This window comes from Ursus americanus, chromosome 3 (assembly GCF_024610735.1).
Source record: "Ursus americanus isolate L20-20 chromosome 3, mUrsAme1.1.p, whole genome shotgun sequence".
NCBI lineage: Eukaryota > Metazoa > Chordata > Mammalia > Carnivora > Ursidae > Ursus > Ursus americanus.
The window spans coordinates 73257654-73277674 of NC_142129.1; the positions used below are offsets into that span (position 1 = coordinate 73257654).

General features: G+C 35.6%; 2 protein-coding genes across 9 annotated transcripts in view; one reads left to right on the plus strand and one right to left on the minus strand.

Moving 5' to 3' along the window:
* Positions 1 to 8218, plus strand: part of SLC25A40 (solute carrier family 25 member 40) — a 53775-nt gene extending 45557 nt beyond the window's left edge. For all 3 annotated transcript variants that reach the window (XM_045793336.2, XM_045793337.2, XM_045793338.2), the window contains 3 exons: positions 384 to 465; positions 5149 to 5229; positions 5826 to 8218. In XM_045793336.2, the coding sequence (XP_045649292.1) occupies positions 384 to 465; positions 5149 to 5229; positions 5826 to 5938 (276 nt within the window). In that variant the 3' untranslated portion in view covers positions 5939 to 8218. The remainder of the gene's footprint in view (positions 1 to 383; positions 466 to 5148; positions 5230 to 5825) is intronic.
* Positions 8219 to 9398: 1180 nt separating this feature from the next.
* Positions 9399 to 20021, minus strand: part of RUNDC3B (RUN domain containing 3B) — a 133414-nt gene continuing 122791 nt past the window's right edge. For all 6 annotated transcript variants that reach the window (XM_087861110.1, XM_045793334.2, XM_045793332.2 and 3 more), the window contains one exon: positions 9399 to 11868. In XM_087861110.1, the coding sequence (XP_087717236.1) occupies positions 11723 to 11868 (146 nt within the window). In that variant the 3' untranslated portion in view covers positions 9399 to 11722. The remainder of the gene's footprint in view (positions 11869 to 20021) is intronic.

Sequence of the window (20021 nt, forward strand, 5' to 3'; positions counted from 1 at the left end):
TTTAAAAAAAATAAAAGTAGGTATTATACCTTCATGGGTAGTAAAGGAGTAATGGGACATTTAGGAGCATCAGAAATTGTGCATACTGGTTTTGGAGTCCGGGCAGTGTGTGTGGTTGTAATTCTGACTCTCCCACTAACCTCAGGAAAGTAGGGGAACTTTTTTTGAGACTATTTACTTCTAAATTATGGGAGAAATACATAGCACATGTTATCTGTTTTCTTTAATAAAACCTTCTCTTTGAATATATCTGGTTTCATCTTAAGTTTCAGTTTAGTTATGATTCCATTGTTTATCCTTCAGTAATGTGCTATTTAGAAGAATATAAAAATATTAAGAAAAAAATTTAAAGGTAGATTTAAATTAATTTTACTTTTTGATAGTTTGCAGCTGTTGCAACTTTGCCATTTGATGTGGTAAAAACACAAAAGCAGACTCAACTTTGGATATATGAAAGTCATAAAAGTAAGTTTAACTTAGAACATTTTCAAGATGCCATGATTGTTTTCCTTTTTCTTTCCAGATGGACTAAATAAGAGAAACAAGATTTTTTTTTCCTCTGCTGCTTTAACTGAAACTAATACACTGTTAGAATGGAATGCCCAGAGAAAAAAATACTCTCCAAAACTTAAGAAACTTAAAACTTAAGAAATTTAAAAATCTATATATTTTGCCTGTCGTCAGTTTAGTCTCATACCTGCTAGAGAGAGGACTACATACTATATAACTGTTCTTTCAAATAAATCTAGAAATTTAGAGTGAAGGTTAGGAAATTAGTGGGAACCCTTTTTCTCTTGGTGTGTTTTGTTTCATTAGTATGTGTATACATTTCATTCTTTTTCTCAATGTTTTTTAGCTTCCCTTCCTTTTGATATGTTTTTTTCCTACCTGTTATCCTATCTATTTTTACCTTTTTATAACCTGTAATTTCTTCTAGAACAAAAGTGTGCTCTTAGTTGCTTCTACTAGATTCCTTCTATCATTATTTATTATCTATAGAAAGTATGGCAAACCCATTGGAAATTATCTATTACAAAATTATGTCATGTAAACCTCGTGATTGATAAACCTATTATGTTAATAAATTATTCTAACCCACCAGAATATTCTGCCTATAAAAATAGGTATTATAATTTTTGAAACAAACAGTAATGTTTATAGACAACTGAATCTGATGAATATTAGTGACTACTTTGTCCTTGACTTTCCAGAGTCCTAGTCCATTTTCATAATAGGAGCTAACTAAAACCTGGGAAGTCAACAAAGTTTATTATCAGGGTTCTTCCATTTCCTTTTTGGGTGGGAGCCTTCTAGCTGCCTAAGCCCTATCTGTTCTCCCTTGGTAGTTCAAAATTACTTTGTTTCATTCTCCCTTCCAACTTATCAGAATTCCTATTTCCTCTATTACATGAAGTATTTAATATAGTCAGAATATTCTCTTTGGTGTGATTCATGACTGTGGTCACGAGCCGATGGTCATGGTGGTAGTGAGGGAGAGGATGGGAATCTCTACAGTTAGCTTCTGATCCTCACTAAGGTTTGAGACTTACCTGGATAAATAATCTTTGGAGTCACCTGGGGTGCTTTTTCATTGCATCTAAAGGTGGGCATTACCCCCAATGGACTCTCATTTAATAGATCTAATCTGGGGCTCTAACTTGTGAATTTTGAAAATGTTCCCTAGGTGATAGTGATTGTACATCCTCCTTGAGACTGGCATCAGGGAGCCATCTTCTTTCACTAGATTCGGCTCTTACCTATCACTGTTTTTTTCCTAGTGTTTCTCCAATAAACCCCAAAGGAGAAATCTTAAATAAGCTTTAGATCTTAATTTTATATGATTTTCATTGGTCACTTTTACCTGTTACTCTGCTTCAGCTATGAACCAGTTATATTTAGCAAGATACACTTCTACTGCAAATTACACTTCTGATTTGAGTGATAAACAGCCCATATTTTTTCTCATTTTTATCGTATATTATTTATCCCCATCAAAGAGGCAAATCAGCTCCCTTTAGAAGTGGATTCCTCCACTCTGTAGCTCAGCTACACCAAATCCATTATCTCTAAGCAAAAAGAAAAATAAGAAGTGTTCTATAAAGAATGATGCTGAGTTCCTTGTAAGAATATGATCTCTGTAACTGTGCTTAGACCATGTCTCCCATGCATTAGTCGACTACTGATTGGAGTGCACCGTGCTGGTCTAGACAGACAAGTGAGGCCATCTTCAAGTCCTCAAACAGCTCATAGTGTAATGGAAAAGAAGCATATTAGGATGTAGTGAGTGCCAGATTTCATAATAGAGGTAACTTTTTCCTCACTTATGAGGCCCTCATTTATAATTTTAAAAAATTTAATGTCACCTTTCAGCTTTTTAAACCTGGCTCAGATCCACCTGCTTTCAACAGTTACAGTTAAACTTCTTTTTCTGTGAACATATTCAGTATTTTAAAATACTTCAGCAGAAATTTTAAAACCATTAAAAAATGGTTATATGTGACAAATTGTGAAGAAAAGCTCAATCTTAGTTATGAGGACAGTGCCAACCAGAAGGGCAGTGAGAGGACATTTTATATGTGCTGGGTTGTTGGGGAGAACAAGGAGCAGTGCGCATGCTCATGCTGGGCAGGTGAGAGTCTAAGTTTGGAAAATAATCTGGCAGTCTCAAGAAAGGCTCTTTGAATAAGCAGTTCCACCTTCGATATGTGCCCTAGAGAAATGTCTGCACACGTACAAGGATACCCACTGAAGGATTCTTAATCCCAAAAAGTTAGAAAGCACTAAAACTGTCTGTGGCAAGGAAATGGGTAAACTGTGATAATCCATATAATGCAATACCATACAGCAATTAAATCAAATATAGCTATATTTGCCAATATAGATATAATCCTAAAAGCACGTTACAAATATACAGTGCAATAGCACTTATACAAAGTTTAAGAGCATGAAAAGCAAGAGTATATATTATTTATGGATATGTTCAGCTGTAGTGAAAGTTTAAAACACAAGCATGGGAAAGATAAAGGAAAAAAGAGACGAGAGTGGTTACCTCTCAGGAGAGAGGAAGAAGAATACTGAGAAGGAATATACTGAGGACTTCAGTTCTATCTAAAAGGTACAGTTACTAGGTTTTGATAAATGTGGATGGTCAGTAAATGAGTGTTTCTTTTATTGTTGTCTATGCTTGAAATATGGAAAAACCAAACATTGTTTCCTTATGATGTAAGAAGTTGCTTATTACCTGTAGGAATAGCTCCAGAGGGTTAGAACTTTGGGCAGGACATACTTCGGAGACTCCATAAGAGCATGACTGAGGCTTACCTTCAGTTGAGAATGCATTCTGTCCATTCTCTTCTGCATTAATTGCACCCTATCCAAATAGGGACCACTTCAGGGCTTGAATTCTACAAGATCAAAAATATCTGGCTACTTGGCTTCCTTTCTTTCACTAGCTGTTTCCAAAATTTAAATGGAATAATTTAAATATGAAGAAGTTGCCAACTTGTAATATAAAATTTTTGTCATTGACTTTCTTTAGAAAGTTAAATTTCATTCAGAAGTACTTTGTTCTTGGTTTAAAAAATGTGTCCTTCTTGTTGGATTGCTATAGTTATTATCTTTATATTTAGAGTGTTTATATTGATCATACAGCTTCCTAAATAAATCACAGAGCCTCATTTATCTTCATAGTCAGAGAATCTGGTATTTCTATAAATGAGATTGAGATAATGAGCCCATTCCTTTAAGTGGTAAAATTCTAAAAAGCCATTTTTGAAAGCTCTCTTTCTCCAACCTTTTCCTTTTTTCCCTCTGGGCATGCTTAATAATACACACTTTAATCCTCCTGAATGACTCGAGTTGTCATCCACGGTCACGGTGACGAGCATAGTCTTACTGTGCAGCTCTGAGCAGCTAATGAGGATACTGTAGTAGTGTTTGCCCCTCATCCACTGACCTCAAACAGCGACTTTGACAACTTCAGTGTGTCAGCTGTCACAGTGTTCACGTGGTAGTGGGCCTGCTTCTTAGCAGACTCTTTTTACTCATTGCATCTAGTAATCTGTGGGCTAAGCCAGCTGCTTAGAATCATTGTGTAAAATGAAGGTAAGTAAACTCTGTGCATGAACAGCTCATTCATAGCTGTATGTTTGAACCTCAGTGACATCTATTTTGTTGTTTTTAAAAAATAGTTCAGTTTCTTACTTTCAGATATTTGAGTGGTTACTGTTAATTAAAGGCTGGCATTGCCAAGTAAAGTGTGTGCATTTTTTTTTATAACTGTGTACTTCTAGTGACTGTACAGTTTGAAATACTATTTTTTTATCAAATTTTATAAAAATGCAGAATTTTGTTTTTAAAAAAGGCTGTATCTGCCCTTTGGAGGAGACAAGATGGATATAATTTATATCAAGACTGGTACATCCAGGGACGCCTGGGTGGCTCAGTAGGTTAAACAACTCCCTTTGGCTTGGGTCATGATCCCAGGGTCCTGGGATCAAGCCCCCATCAGGCTCCCTGCTCAGCGGGAAGCCTGTTTCTCCCTCTGCCTACTGCTCCCCCTGCTCGTGTTCTCTGTCAAATAAATAATCTTTAAAAAAAAAAAAAAAAAAGGAGAGAGAGAGAGATTGGTACATCTGTTCAGAAAGGTTTCAATAAAGGCAGACCTCCCTAGGAAGAATGAGCTGTTCTTTTCAGAACTTCTTCTTAGAAAAAAATTTTTTAAATGTGTGCAGTAAAAATGTAATGAAAAATGGTTATCAGGGCTTCTGTTTGGCTTTGGGAACCCATGAATATTTCTACACATCCTTTAAATTTTTCATTATGAAAGATGTTTAAGGCATGGGAATACGTATAAAGGATACTACCCACCACCAAGCTTAAGAAACTTAATTCACAGAATCCATCTGTGTATTCCTCCTCGATTATATCTAGTCCTATACACCTTAAAGTTATGACCTTTTTCTAATTTTTCTTTTTAATGAATCCAGTTGTTAAAAGTAAGATTTTGGGTAAATTTTAGGTAAATAGATCTGTTCTTATTATAATGATTATACACATCCAAAGGCCATGAACATTTTTATGTGTATTGTGTATTAGAAGTTATTAAGTGGTAATTTATGTATCATTTCTTTTGTTTTTAACATTTAGTTTCTATGCCTTTGCCTATGTCCACCTGGACTATCATGAAGAGCATTGTTGCTAAGAATGGATTTGCAGGATTATTTACAGGTAAAAATACTTGCTTTACCAAATTGTTGAATAAAATGATTACTTTTGTATCTGTCATCTTCCTAAATTAACTTTAAGCAGGAAATTATTGAAAACATTCCCCATTTATGAAACATACCACATTTATGATGTTAAAGCAAATATCTTAGGGACTTCTGGGTGGTTCTGTCAGCTAAGTATCTGCCTTTGGCTCAGGTCATGATGCCAGAGTTCCGGGAGGAGTCCTGCATCAGGCTCCCTGCGCAGCAGGGAGTCTGCTTCTCCCTCTCCCTCTGCTCCTCCCTCTGCTGATGCGTGCTCTTTCTGTCAAATAAATAAAATCTTTCTAAAAAATTACTTTTTTTAAACATAAGGTAAAATTTGTTCTGATTTTTCTTTCTTTTAAGATTTTATTTATTTGACAGAGAGAGACAGCCAGCGAGAGAGGGAACACAAGCAGGGGGAGTGGGAGAGGAAGAAGCAGGCTCCCAGCGGAGAAGCCTGATGTGGGACTCGATCCCAGAACGCCGGGATCATGCCCTGAGCCGAAGGCAGACGCTTAACGACTGCGCCACCCAGGCGCCCCTGTTCTGATTTTTTTTCTGTTCTCTTTTCAGGCCTCATTCCCCGTTTAATTAAAATTGCTCCTGCTTGTGCCATTATGATCAGTACCTATGAATTTGGGAAGGCTTTTTTCCAGAAGCAAAATGCTCGAAGACAGCAATACTAGTGATGCTGTTTCTACTTGAAACAACCACCAAAGCCAAATAATAAGATGGAGACTCTTAGGCAAGAACTCTTTCACCATTATCTTAAAATGATTTTATATATTTCTGTCTTATAATTTAAATGAGCAGTAATTTCTACTTTGCCTCTGAACCATAACCCTAATTTTAAAATAAATTTTGTTACTGATTTTTGAGATATTGAAAAAGATATTCCAGAAATCACAACCATTAAATGTTCTTGTAAAGAAAAGAAAAATTATTTCTTAGCACTGAAAGTGATAATCTCCAAGAGTTTGATATTATAGATTTCGGTATAATGTCGTTGGGAATGTGTCAGATATATCAGAACATTTTGAATTGTGTGCTGAATGATGTGCAGAGTCTAGAAGAAAAATGTCTTTCATACATACTTAAATCATGCACATAGATATCTAAATATTCCAACAAAGTAGTTAATAGATGGAAGTCTTTAAATAACATTATTTGCATTTACCTAATTACCTATTAGATACTTTAATTCAAATGCATTAGTTTTTTGTTTTGTTTTTGTGTTGTTTTTTTTACACCTCCTGTTGCTGTTTTAAGACTTTACCAGTATTAGGATTTCTTCCCCCAAAGGTATGGCTACTTTATCTTTATGAGCCAGAATATAACTGTCTATGTGATAAAGATATTTTTGATGACTAAAGACTCTGTATTATCTACTATTTCTACAAGAGAGGAGTCTTTACTGATTGTATTAAATGTTTGGCAAGTGAATCTTGGGTGTGCAATGGAGAAAAACCACATTATATTTAGAGGAGTAAAGGTAATGTTTCAGCCTGCGAAGGGCCTCTGGTTTCAGCCATCTTGGAATTCAGGTATCACTGTTTGTGGAGCTCTTGAGGTCACTAGTATTGTCTTCTTCTAACAACACTGAGATTAATACGATATAAGCCACAAAATATTTCCAAAATGTCCCTTGATTTTACACATCTCATGTTAGTATGCTACATCAGGAGACTAAAGAGGCAGCCGTTTCCTTGAAGAAATTGCTTTTAGTCACTACAGGTTAATAATGTAGCTCAGTAATGTAGCTTATGGCTGTAGGAATGAAACAAGGCTATGATGGCAGGACAAAGATAATGTTCTCTTTTTTTTGTTTTTGATTTATTTTCTCAGGATCTATATCCTATAAGAAAAAGCACTTTATTACAGTCTATGTGTATGCTATGAAAATGTGAAGTATTTTTTCCCCCTAAAATAGAGTAATTTAGTTAGGTGAACAGACCTCTAGTATTGGTAGAGGAATTATGTATTTTGTATTTTAGTAGAAAAGAGTTCATGTTTCATCAGAAATAAACTATATGTAGGGTTTGTATGTAATCTTTTGTGTTTACTTTATCCTATGTTGATTTATCTTAAATTTGCAACATACGTATCTATAAAATCATAAATGTTTATGACTTTAACTTATATTTTCATTAAACTGTTTTATGCTTTCTTAAAATGATTACTGCTTCAAGCTAAATATTTTCATATAAAATCATTGTTAATGCTATACTTTATTATATAAGAAAGTTTATCTTGAATAGTTTAGCAGTATTAAATTTACCTTTGTTCTGTTATGCTTCTTTTTGGTAACTGGTAGAAAAGAGAAAAATTTAAATTTATAATTATTAAGAAGCAGTCACATATTTCAACTTAATAGAAAAACCAGTAGGGAAATCCCCACTGCCCTCCCTCCCCCAAAACAGACTGTGCTTATAGAAAATTATTACCATTTATGCCTAAAATAAATCTAATTCCCTAGTAGCTTTTCTAGTACATATTACAGCTATGTATCTGGATAAAAAGGGTGAACTGAAGCTTTCTTTATACTTAAGTGGTAAAGAAGCATTAAATTTAAACAAAAAATTTAAACAAAAAAAAGTAGCAACTGAAAAGCACTTGGCTAGAAATTATATTCTTGGTAATGTTTCTGGAAGCAAAGTTTCAGTCTGTGTGAAAATACATTTATTTCCTTATATGTGTGTGTACATTTTTTAAAAAGAAATTCAAGTACTACATGTTTGCCACCTTCCATATAATACATATTTGACTTTTTGAAAAAGTAGATATGAAGTTAAATTTTTCTTTTATTTTTAGGAAACTATTCACTATGCTTATTTAACCACATGACTGCTTTAAATTCTTCCCTCTTTCTGGAGCATGAATTCCAGGGATATGGGAAAGTTGAGTGTATCAGGTTTTAATTTTTTTCCAAAATGAACTTTTTAAATAAATTTTAACCTATCATTCAACATTTACTCAGATCTTTTATGTGGTAGGCAGTTTGAGCAGCACTTGAGATAAGTGCTTCACATACTGTCACTGGCTACAAGGAGATGGTAGCTGTGATTGGCAGAGGTCTGCAAACGGAGCAGTGGGGAGGCTGAGGAATTCTCCACTGAGCTTGGGGGCCGAGAGGGAGAGTCAGGAAATGCTTCTAAGATTAAGACAAACATACCTGGAGGTGGGAGTCTCAATCAATCATCAGGCAATGGAATTTAGTCCCAGGGAAGGAAAAACAGGAAGGCAACTGGAAACCAAGTATTTTTGGCACAGGTCTAATAATTATAGAGTTGGGTTTGGGGTTTTTTTTCCCCCAAGACCAGCAATTACTTCAGCTGAAAAGAAAAGAGGGGTAGCATAGTTTAGCACAGCACACACCAGAATGTGTCACCTGTAGTAGGCTAAGTCTTAGGTAGTGAAACTTTGGTTTCAGTTGGACACTATAGAAAATGGGGACTTACAAGGATTGGTTTGGACCAGAATAGACTTTGAAAAGGGACCATAATGACATTGATGTGATTTTTATCTGCCCTTTCCTATCAAACTAAATAGAAGCTGCTTTGCTTCCAGAAGAACAAAGGGAACCAGTTAAACAATACTTAGGAGCCCTGATGTTCAAAGCAGTTGTGTGACATTTCAGAGGTTATCCAATGTGTCTGTTATCAAAACTGGAGATTTTACCTAACAATAGGAACTTTGACAAAGAATTTCCCTAAGTTGTAAATTTGAGACACACTTTTAACCACTTGAAAACTTGTGTGTAAATCTAATAAAGATGACTTAAAATAAAAACTTAGTTTACATAATTTCATTTAATGCTGACATCATCTTGATGCCATCATAGGTTCTGAGAAGATGATGTTTCCATTTATAGGTGAGAAAACAAACATAGCTTTTATATAATTAAGTTAGTAACTACCAAAATCACTATTGTACCACTTCAGCAGACACTGTGTATTGTAAAGCAGATCATGTTATTTTTTTTTAAATAAAAGGTATTTGAGTTGAAATAAAGATTTCTCCAAAACCTCTTGTCATATTAGTATTTTAGGTGTTGAATAATATACATTTACCATATTTGCTTAAAAAGTTCAGTGTATAACTTGAATCCAGTAACTTGTCTTGAAGAAAAAAATATAACCACTAATGCATGGTACAAAACTTTTAATATACATGCAACAAGTATAGTACATCAAGGCAACAAAATACACATGGACTTATTAGCATATAATTCAGCATTCTGTTTTGGGTAGGGTGTGTAAGCAGTAAACACTACCACCTAAAATTAAAGATTGAGACATACATTGTTTCCTCATGCAAACATTAACTACATGTAGAACTAGTGTGAAATGAACTGTATAGAAACCTGAATTCACATTAGCAGATGAATTTTATACCAAGAGCTCCAAGAAAGGAGGAAAAGTCATGATCCTCAGATGTCATGTTTAAATCTGCATTTAGCAGCATGTTAAGATGCACAAGTTACTGTATGCATTAGACAAATCTGGAAAATGTTACCAATTATGGAATCTTGAATTTCCTTCCTATATTATAAAAATGTATGGAAAGAATTTAGCAATGATGTTTTTTTAAATTACTGAGGAATAATAAATGTCAGTTGAGAGTAGACCATGAATGATAAAGCATTTTAAACATTCTGATCAGTTTTTGGGAAAGCAGCAATAGTGCTTAAGGCCAACCTAAAAATTTTCAAGTTCCCCTCCTTAGCCATTTCCTACTACCTGCTCCCAAGGTTTCCACGGTCCTCATTTTGTATCTTCCTTTCATCCCCGTGCTTACTAAAAATTGCTTCAGATACCTCACTCATAATAAGGTATATAGAATTAAGAGTAGGTACCAGTAAACGGTTAAAGATACCATTTTGCAAGAATATTTGCATTTTTACAGGTATTAAAGCCTTATTAAGCTAAAGGAATAGAGCTCTGAGTATGTTCTGTACATTTAGGGTAACTTATTTTAATGGCTTCCAGGCCTCCTTTGTCCCTGAAATGACTTCATTTGAACTGTCTTTAAGACTGGCATTATTATCTTAAATTCCAAATTATGAGAATAAAGCTCTGTATTTCAGAACCACCACACTCCTACATTTCCACTACAAAGAATGATGTAATAAGTTCAGCGCTCTTGCCTCCTCTGAATAAAATAAATTGTTGTAGGGGGAACACTGTTCCTACATGTCCAAGCTACCGAGTTTGAATGTAATGTTTTATTAATAAACAAAAATAGTATATGAAGTCCCCATTAAGTATTGTGTCCTCCTTGTGTAAACAATGTATAAAACTTCTTTGGCACAACTGATCATGTTTTCCTCATAGCACTTACTGTAGAAAATATAATTCATACGTTTTCTCTTTCAATATGGTGGGATTTTGATGGATGAAATACATAGTTCCAAAAACTGCAAAAAGATTTTATAGCGCATAACTTTTTAAAAAAGAAAACTAATTTTTTTTACCTGTAGAAGTGTAGGGATTTCAAATATTAACATCAGTTTTTAACCTTACTGTGGCAAGATTCATTGTTGCACACGAGGGAGAACAGAATAGCACTGTATGTCAGACATATTGACGAGTATGGTGAGACTCTACTGATCCTTATTTGAAGGTTCTCAAATCCTTAAATGAACTCAGAATCTTTCCTAATAAAATACTTTTCAATATCTGTTCTACATTTTTAAATGTTTCCAACTACTTGGAGGAACTACTTGAGGAACTTCCAACTACTTGAGGAATATTTGATATTTTAAAATAAAATTTAAATAAAAGAAAAGAAAATCCTGGGAAAACAATTTATTCGTTTTACCAAAATGGTGTAAAATACTTTCCCTATGACCCTGACAAATTTAGTAATGGCCTAAAGACATATTCCTACAAAATTTATAAAATGTTAATGGAATGTTGTACCAAATGATAGCTATTAAAGAAAAACTGAGTAAGCCACTATGAAACCAGCTGAGAACCGCCTCCTCCTGTGAAAAACAAGGCATTTAAACATCAGAACCTAGGAAGAAATGAATGAAAAATGAAATTAAGTCATTTTTAGAAAATGTAATCACTGAATAAAAGAGTAAAAGAAAATACTTAGCTTATGTCTCTGGAATAAAACCTTGAATTCAGTCTCTGGCAATTATGGTACATTTAAATACATGAAAATCAGCTGAATAATAAATATACATCACAATTTGCAATGGACTATTAATTTAGAGGATACTTGAAAGTTTTTTAAGCCTATTCATTTTTGAACTTCCTCAGTGACAAATACAAGAATCTTAAAATGGCAGGATCGTTTTCACTCAGAAGGGCACATGGAGTGGACTGAATTCTCTAATCAAAGCAATAGAATTCCAGACATATGCCCAAACAATATAAAATCCCAAAGGTTTTCCCAGCAGTCAAACTTATGTAAATAGAACATTTGCAACATAAAAACTTCTGGCTTTGACATAAAATTTTTCAGGATGGAGTTAGGCCTGGACTCGTCATCTCTGTTGTGGGACTTGCAAGGTAGTCATTAGATTTGAGACTTGTTAGAGATTTGTAACTCGCCACTGATGTTAGAGAGCCACAGAGACCGAGTAATGAGGGAGTGTCTTCTTTACCTGAAAGTTAAGATCAAGTAACAAATATTTAATTGCCCTTGAAGAGTGATACCAAAAGATCCTATAAAACTAAAACCATAACTTTACAAAACACTGCAAACATACCTAATTATATATTTCCATAGCTTCAGCGTCACCCTTCAAAAAACATTACCAGAGGATGATGTGTGCTCCTCATAACATTTCTAGATATGGAAGTTTGAGATACCGTGTTTTAGGGCAAAAATTAAAACTTTACCTATTTTTCCAGAGTATGTTCGTGTTCAGTTAGTAAAGGATAAGGAACTAATAGCGCCAATGCCCAGGCCGTGGAAATCCCAGGAAGTCCATATGTGGGTTAAGTAAAGCAGCAGAAGCCAAGCTGCTTCCGTTCAGGAGGAGGGCTGCTCTGGGGGGGGAGCTCTGACAATGATCAGACATTTCTTCGGCTTCTGCCTTGCATCAGGAACTTTGTCATGTCCTGCACTTCAGTAGGCCCATGAAGGAAGACTGGCAGATCTGTTTTCAAAGCTGGGGAACATAAGTTCTTTCCAGAGCTGGTTAAGTTTGCAAATACCAGCTGGAATTGGCTGGTTTGAGGCTGTGAAGGGCTGAGGTCTTTGAAAAATAGCAGGTTTCCAAAGTAGATAAAAAGTTCAAGTTTTACTTACACAGATATAGAAGTATAAACTGAACCAGATAGCAGGTGTTTCTGAATGCTATCTATTGTTTCAAATGGCCCCTCTAATATGTTCCTATAGTCCTTTGACCTCTAACCACCTAGTTATACTGTGTGATAATTGTGGGGCTCTCTTTTCTTCTAAACTATACACTGAGAAAGGACATGGAATTTGTTGTGTTCATGATTATATTCCTGGTGCCTAGCACACAGGAGATGCTCATTAATTAATTATATTATTAACAAGTCATGATTCAGTAAGAACTGTACTGGGACCCAAGAGAGCTCCCATGTCCCTTTTAGCTGTATGACCTTAGGAAAGGCATCTTCTCTAAGCCTATTCTTCCCTTTGTAAAATACTAAAGATGATCAGCTATGTTAACTTCATAGTTTTGCTGACAAGTATGATACAGGAAAATATAACAATGTTAGAAAAAGATAGGGAAGAGTAATTGTTAAATTCCAGTTTAAAATGTTTATCATGTTATTTTGGGGTCAAAACATTTAGATGTTTCAAGGACCCTTTTAATGTTTAAGCTTAGAGACCCACTTCAGGCCAGAATCACCTTTCTGGAGTTCTTGTTAATGCTCCTGGAACTCAACTGCTTTGGAGTCTTTCCAAATTTCTACTTTAAGTGTACAATTCAGTGGCATTAATTATATCCATAGCATTGTGCAACCATCACCATTATTTCCAAAAATTTTCATCACCCCTAACAAATTTTCTACCCATTTAAGCAATAACTATCCATTATCCCCTTACCCCCATCTCTGGAAACTCTAATCTACTTTCTGTCAATGAATCTGCCTACCATACATTGTTCTTACAAGTAGAATCATAGAATATTTGCCCTTTGTGTCTGTCTTCATTTTCCTTAGCATATTTTCTAAGGTTCATCCAGGTTGTAGTATGTTATCAGAACTTCATTCCTTTTTTATGGCTGCATAGTATCCCACTGTATGTCTACACTACTTTTTGTTTATCCGTTCATCCATGTGGATACTTGGGTTCTGTCTAGGTTTTGAGTACTCTAAACAATGCTGCTGCAAACACTGGCACACAAGTATCTGAGTCCTGTTTGCAATTCTTTGGGAGTATATACTTAGAGATCATTTTTTTAAATAAAGATTATCATACAGTAATGCAAAAGACAAAACAATCTAAATGTCTAACAGTTTCACGAAGAGGTACTATAGAGCTGTAAAAGAATCGAAGGATCTCTATGTACTGCTAGGTAGTGATTACCAAGATATCTGGAAATTTCACTGTCAAGTGAAAAAAGCAAAGTGCAGAATAGGGTATAGCATGTTGCCTTTTATCTAGAAGAGGGGGACAAACTATTTGAGTTTACTTATATTTAAAAAATAGATAATTCAAAAACTAATAAAACTGGTTAACTGTGAAAGAGGAAGTGAACAGAATTGAGATGAACTTTAAGCACAGTAATTTGACTCTGGCATATATTCTCAAGATAAAATAATTAGAAACCCTAAGCTATTTTAAGTTATATTTTAGTAATAATATACTGTTACTTTGAAATTAATATAGTAGGAAAAAGTAAATAATTATGTTCATATAAATTAGGAATCAGTATTGTCATATCAAAATATAAAATCAAGTACACAGAAACCGTGAGTCTTAAATTTGAATTGTAAAATAAATTTAAAGTATATTTTTCTTTAAAAAAAATCCCTATCTCTTCCATGGGCTAGAAACAATGACCATTCCAGTAACAAGAGGCACCCCTATAAGCTTAAATTACGGTCTCTAACACTTCCCAGTATAAGGAAGTAAGACTTCTTGAAGAAATAGCTGATCCTGGGTGTGGGCATGAAATATAACGCAAAGTAACCCAAAACATCTTTTGTACCACAAAACAAAGAAGCTATGACAGACTAATGGCGTGGCAAAAGGACACAGGAGTCATCTTTAAGGGTCTTTCAATGTTCAAAAAGGACAGGGACCGCCTGATAAGATGTGCTGACAAAGATGCATTATTTACATACTGTGGATATGTTTAACCTGAATATGAATAACATAAGACAAATGTAAATTTTTGGAAGTTTAACAAAACAACTGGCTTGGGCTCTTCAAATATATAAATCTATATGAGAGAAAAAGGAAAGTATTCTGCTAGATGAAAGGACCCCAGAGAGATTGAAAAGCAAATGTAGTATGTGATCTTTGACTGGATCCTGAACAAACAAAAAAGGCTTTTAAAGATATTACTGGGGGCGCCTGGGGGACACAGCGGTTAAGCGTCTGCCTTCGGCTCAGGGCATGATCCCGGCGTTATGGGATCGAGCCCCACATCAGGCTCCTCCACTATGAGCCTGCTTCTTCCTCTCCCACTCCCCCTGCTTGTGTTCCCCCTCTCGCTGGCTGTCTCTATCTCTGTCAAATAAATAGATAAAATCTTTAAAAAAAAAAATATTACTGGACAAGCTGAGATATGAATATTAACAAATTAGCAGGTAATACTGTACTGACGTTAAATTTCCTAAGGGTCCTATAGTCTGGCTTTGTAAGAAGACGTCCTTATCCCTAGGAGATACATGCTGTTGTATTTACAGATGAAGTTTATGATACCTGCAGTTTACGTTCAGCTGGTTGAGCCCAGCAGTTAAGGCAGATATATGAGTAAATGAAGGGAGCGTGTGCCTGCAAGAGCAAAACAATGCGAGTGGCAAAATGCTAACAGGTGGTGTACAGTGGTAAAGCATACAGGGGTGTTCATTCTTCTGTTCTTTCAACTTTTCTGTAGGTTTGAAATTATCCAAAAAAAGTGGAGTGGGGGAAGAAGACAAAGGTCCAGGAAAGTCCTCAGTTGTGCCTCAAAGAAACACACCATACAGCAGAGCTGAGGGGGGCATATCCAGGAAAGCACTGGGGGTTGGGGGTGGATCTACCTACAAAAGCCAGTCTTCAGAGACACAAAGCCAGCCTCTGAAAATACTGATGCTGTGAAACATGGTGGGCAGTGTGGGACCCTCAAGGAAGCCAAGAGAGACTTCACTGTAAGCCTTCATTTAAATATAAAAGGGAAAAATGCGCAGAAGAATCCAAGATGGTTATGTTGTGATTATGCCATGCAACTATAAAAGGAAATAAAATATAAAAAAGAAATAAGCAAAAGGAAATAGATGTTAAGGCAGAGAATGAGAGGTTATTCCAAAATATTCTTGAATATTGTGATGTCAGCAGTAACTCACACATGTATGCGTATATGTAAACACAATTATCACAATGGATTAAAAAATAAGTATGTTAAAATCGGTATTGATATTTTAAAATCAATTTTTTGATACAGGACCAAAGAACTAGTCAAGGTTAACTAAAACTTTTTAGCTTAGATAAATGGAAAAGTGGTAGTTCCTAGCAGAAGCAAATTTGTCATAAGCAGCAAATAGATTTTTTTTTAAAGATTTATTTATTTGAGAGAGAGACAGGACGAGTGGGGTGAGAGGGAGAAGCAGGCTCTCCACTGAGCAGGGAGCCCAATGCAGGACTCAGTCCCAGAACCCTGAGATCATGACCTGAGCAGAAGCAGACGCTAAACCAACTGATCCACCCAGATTTTCATTTTATAGCAAGAAAGATATTTTGTTTTAAATTTATTGACATAGAGTCTGGACTCTACAAGTCTTCAGATGGTACTGCTACAAACGTTACTAAGTTAGAAGTCATTCATTCAGCACAATGCCAGACATCATGATAAAAATAAAAAGTCAAGAACTACTTCTTGCCTGTAGGGAACTTAATGTAAAGTAGAAACAGACACAAACAGAAAATTATTGTAAAGTGCAGTAAGAATAAGTAAAGGTGAGATCACCAACCCTATAAGGAAGTCTGAATGGGAAGGAAGGGGTCAATGAGGAAGCGAAGAGGCAGTAAATTGTATCCGAATTTTAAGGAATGACTACAGAGACTCCTTAGCCACTAGCATAAACCCATAAACATAGGGAAAATGTTCTATTAACCTGTTATGTAAGCAACATGTTACCTTCTTGTGATCAAAGGTCAAGAAAAGGGGTGGTCATCATTTTGTGCAATAAAATTTCAAACTACTGGAACCACTGTGTGTGGTAGTTGTACCTGGAGAAGAGGGAGTTACTATGAGTTGTTTTTGCATGTATGTGTATGAACTTGGTCACAGGTGTCCATATTGATATCTCTTTAACTGAGTTACTTTATATATATACTGCTTAAAATGCCTTCAAAAATTATAATTTTCCTTAAAATTAGTAGTTGCTTGTTCATAGAAAAGCATGAAAACAGATAGTAGGATGTAAATTTCACTGAAGCAAACACCCATTACAAGGATTACTGCAATTCACACCTCCTGGTAAAACACACAAAGCACTTAGGCAAAACCCTTCAAGTAGAGGGAGCTTGGCAACATATGCAAAAGGACTGCTTATCACATGTAAGCGTGCAAATGGAGGCAGTAGACATTCCTCAGACTAGATAAAAGAAATTTTAAAGTGACAAGCAATTGGTGTGACTGATTCATGCACCATGCAGGATTTCTGTTAAGATGTGAAACCTCAATTTGTCATGGAATTCCTGTGGCCTTTGAAGAGAAGCTGTTTAACTTCTAGATGTGTTTGATCTAATTGAGGAAGAAACTGTAAGTTAAGCAAATAAAGTGCTCACATAAAAATGTGCGGGATACTTGGTAACAAGAGAAAATCCCTGTATCAGTGGAGGATCGTTTTAGGAAATGGTTCACTGTTGGCACAGAGCATGATACTGTGAGCAGACACAGCCAATGTCTTTTGATTAAATGATTCAGAAGAGACTGACTTTGAATATGAACTTCTTTACAACTGAATTCACTTTTATTTTCCTTCTTACAGATAAAGAGGATTGGCGTTATTTTTTTAAACCTATGTAATAGCAGCAATGAATGACTGGAAAAGGAAATTAAGAAAACAATTCCATTAATAATAGAATCTAAAAGAATAAAATGCTTAGGAATAAATTCAAATACAGACGTGCAAGAGTTGTACATTGACAACTACAAACTATTGGTGAAAAAAATTCAAGGTTGAAATAAGTGGGGAAACATCCCATTTTTCCGTGGATTAGAAGACAATATTGTTAAGATGGCATTATTTCCCAAATTAATCTACAGATTCAGTGTAATCCCCATCAAAATTCTAACTTCCCTTTTTTCAGAAATGACAAGTTGATTCTAAAATTCATATGGAAATTCAGTGGAGCCTGAACAGCCAAAACAATCTTGAAAAAAAACAAAGTTGTCCTGATTCCAAACTTAACTATAAAGCAAGACAGGGCGCTACTGCAGTGTGGGTAATACAGCACTGGAACGGGCATACAGACCAACCAAACAGAACTGAGACTCACCCATACAGGTATGGGTAATGCATTTCAACAAGAGTTCTAGGACCAGTCAATTCAGCAAAGAATAGTTTTTTTCAACAAATGGTCCAGGGGCAACTGAATATCTACTTGCAAAAGAATCAAGTTGGATGATTAGCTCACACCAAATACAAAAACTTAGATCAAAGACTTAAATGTAAGATCTAGATCTATAAAACCCTGAAAAAGAAACATAGGAGTAAATCTGCATGACCTTGGATTAGGCAATGGTTTCTTAGATGTGACACCAAAAGCACAAGCAACCACAAGAAAAACTGGTTAAATGGGACTTTGTCAAAATTAAAAATTTGTGAGTCAAGGAACACTAGCAAGCAAGTGGAAAGATGTTCCTCAGAATGGAAAATATATTTGCGAATCCTACATCTGTTAAGGATCTACTATCCAAAATATACTACTGCAACTCAAAAAATAAAAAGGCAGTGCAATTTTTAAATAGAGGAGTCGAACGGACATTTATCTGAAAGTGATACACAAATAGCCGGTAAGCACATGAAAAGATGCTCAACATTATACTCAGGGCAATGCAAATCAAAGCCACAAATCCCATTTCTCACTAGGATGGTATAATTAAAAAGACCATCAATAACAAATATTGGTGAAGGTGTGGAGAAAATGAAACCCCCATACACTGCTGGTGGGACTATAAAATGGTACAATCACTTTGGAAAAAGTATGGCAGTTCCTCAAATGGTTAAACAGGCTCCAGCCAATTCCATTCTTAGTTATATACCCAAGAGAAATAAAAATATATGTTCACACAAAAACCTGTACATGAATGCTCATAGCAGCATTATTCCTAACAGCCCCAAAGTGCAAACTATCCAAATGTCCAAATGATGAATGGATTAACAAACGGTGGTACATCCATACAATGGAACATTATTGGTGCATAAAAGGGAATGAAGCACTGATACTTGCTGCAACATGGACAAACTGAAAATACAATGCTAAGTCAGAGAACCTAGACAAGGGGTGCCTGGGTGGCCCAGTCAGTTAAGCTTCTGACTCTATCTCAGCTCAGATCTTGGTCTCAGGGTCATGAGTTCAAGCCCCGCATTAGGCTCCATGCTCAGCGTTGCACAACATTGTACATATACTAAACACCACTGAAGTGTACACTTTACAATTGGTATGTTATGTGAATTACAATAAAGTCTAAAGGATCTTTTTTTTTCTTTTAGAGAGAGAGAGAGAGAGTGTGTGTGTGTGCAAGTGGGGGGGCGGGGCAGAGGGACAGCGAGAGAGAGCATCCCAAGCAGACTGTGCTGAGCATGGAACCCAATACAGGCCTCGATCCCATGACCCTGAGACCACGACCTCAGCCGAAATCAAGAGTCAGGCACCCAACAGACTGATCTACTCGGGCGCCCCAAGGATCTTTTACAAATAAATATAAAAAATGCTAAGAGATATATAAACAACGTGTTATGATTTAATTGTTGGCTTTTTTCTTTTTGGAGGGGCTACACAAAATAATGGTGTATTTTAAAACCCAAGGCATCCTAAATTTGCTGAAATATGGGAAGCTACTAGTAGTCACTAGCATACTGTCACATATGAAGGGCTTAATAAAGCCTTGAAAAAAATGACAACTTCTCACCCTTTTCTAGGAACAATTATGGTGCCATTTTATCTTCTGATATTTTCTTTTTAAGACAAATTTATTTATTTAGAGCACACGCACAAGTGGGGAAAGGGAAGAGGAAGAGAGAGTATCTCCAGCAGACTCCCTGCTGAGTGCGGAGCCCAATGTGGGTCTCAGTCCCACGACCCTGAAATCATGACCTGAGCCGAATTCAAGAGTGAGATGCTTAACTGACTGAACCAACCAGGTGCCCCTAAATTTCATCTTCTTTGCTTGACTTCTAATTCAAACACTTCCTGACTCATTTTACTTTTCTTCATTGCATTTTCATTCTCTTGGTTGCTTTCCTGCCTTTTTCCAATGTTCTATATTAAGTTCTCTTTCAAATCTATTCTTTAAACAGCTTATTCTTTAATATTTTCTTCTGATATAATTTTGCCTTTTCCTCCATTTCTTTCTAGAAAGTAATCAACTATCAATTCATTTCTTCCTGTTTCTTAAAC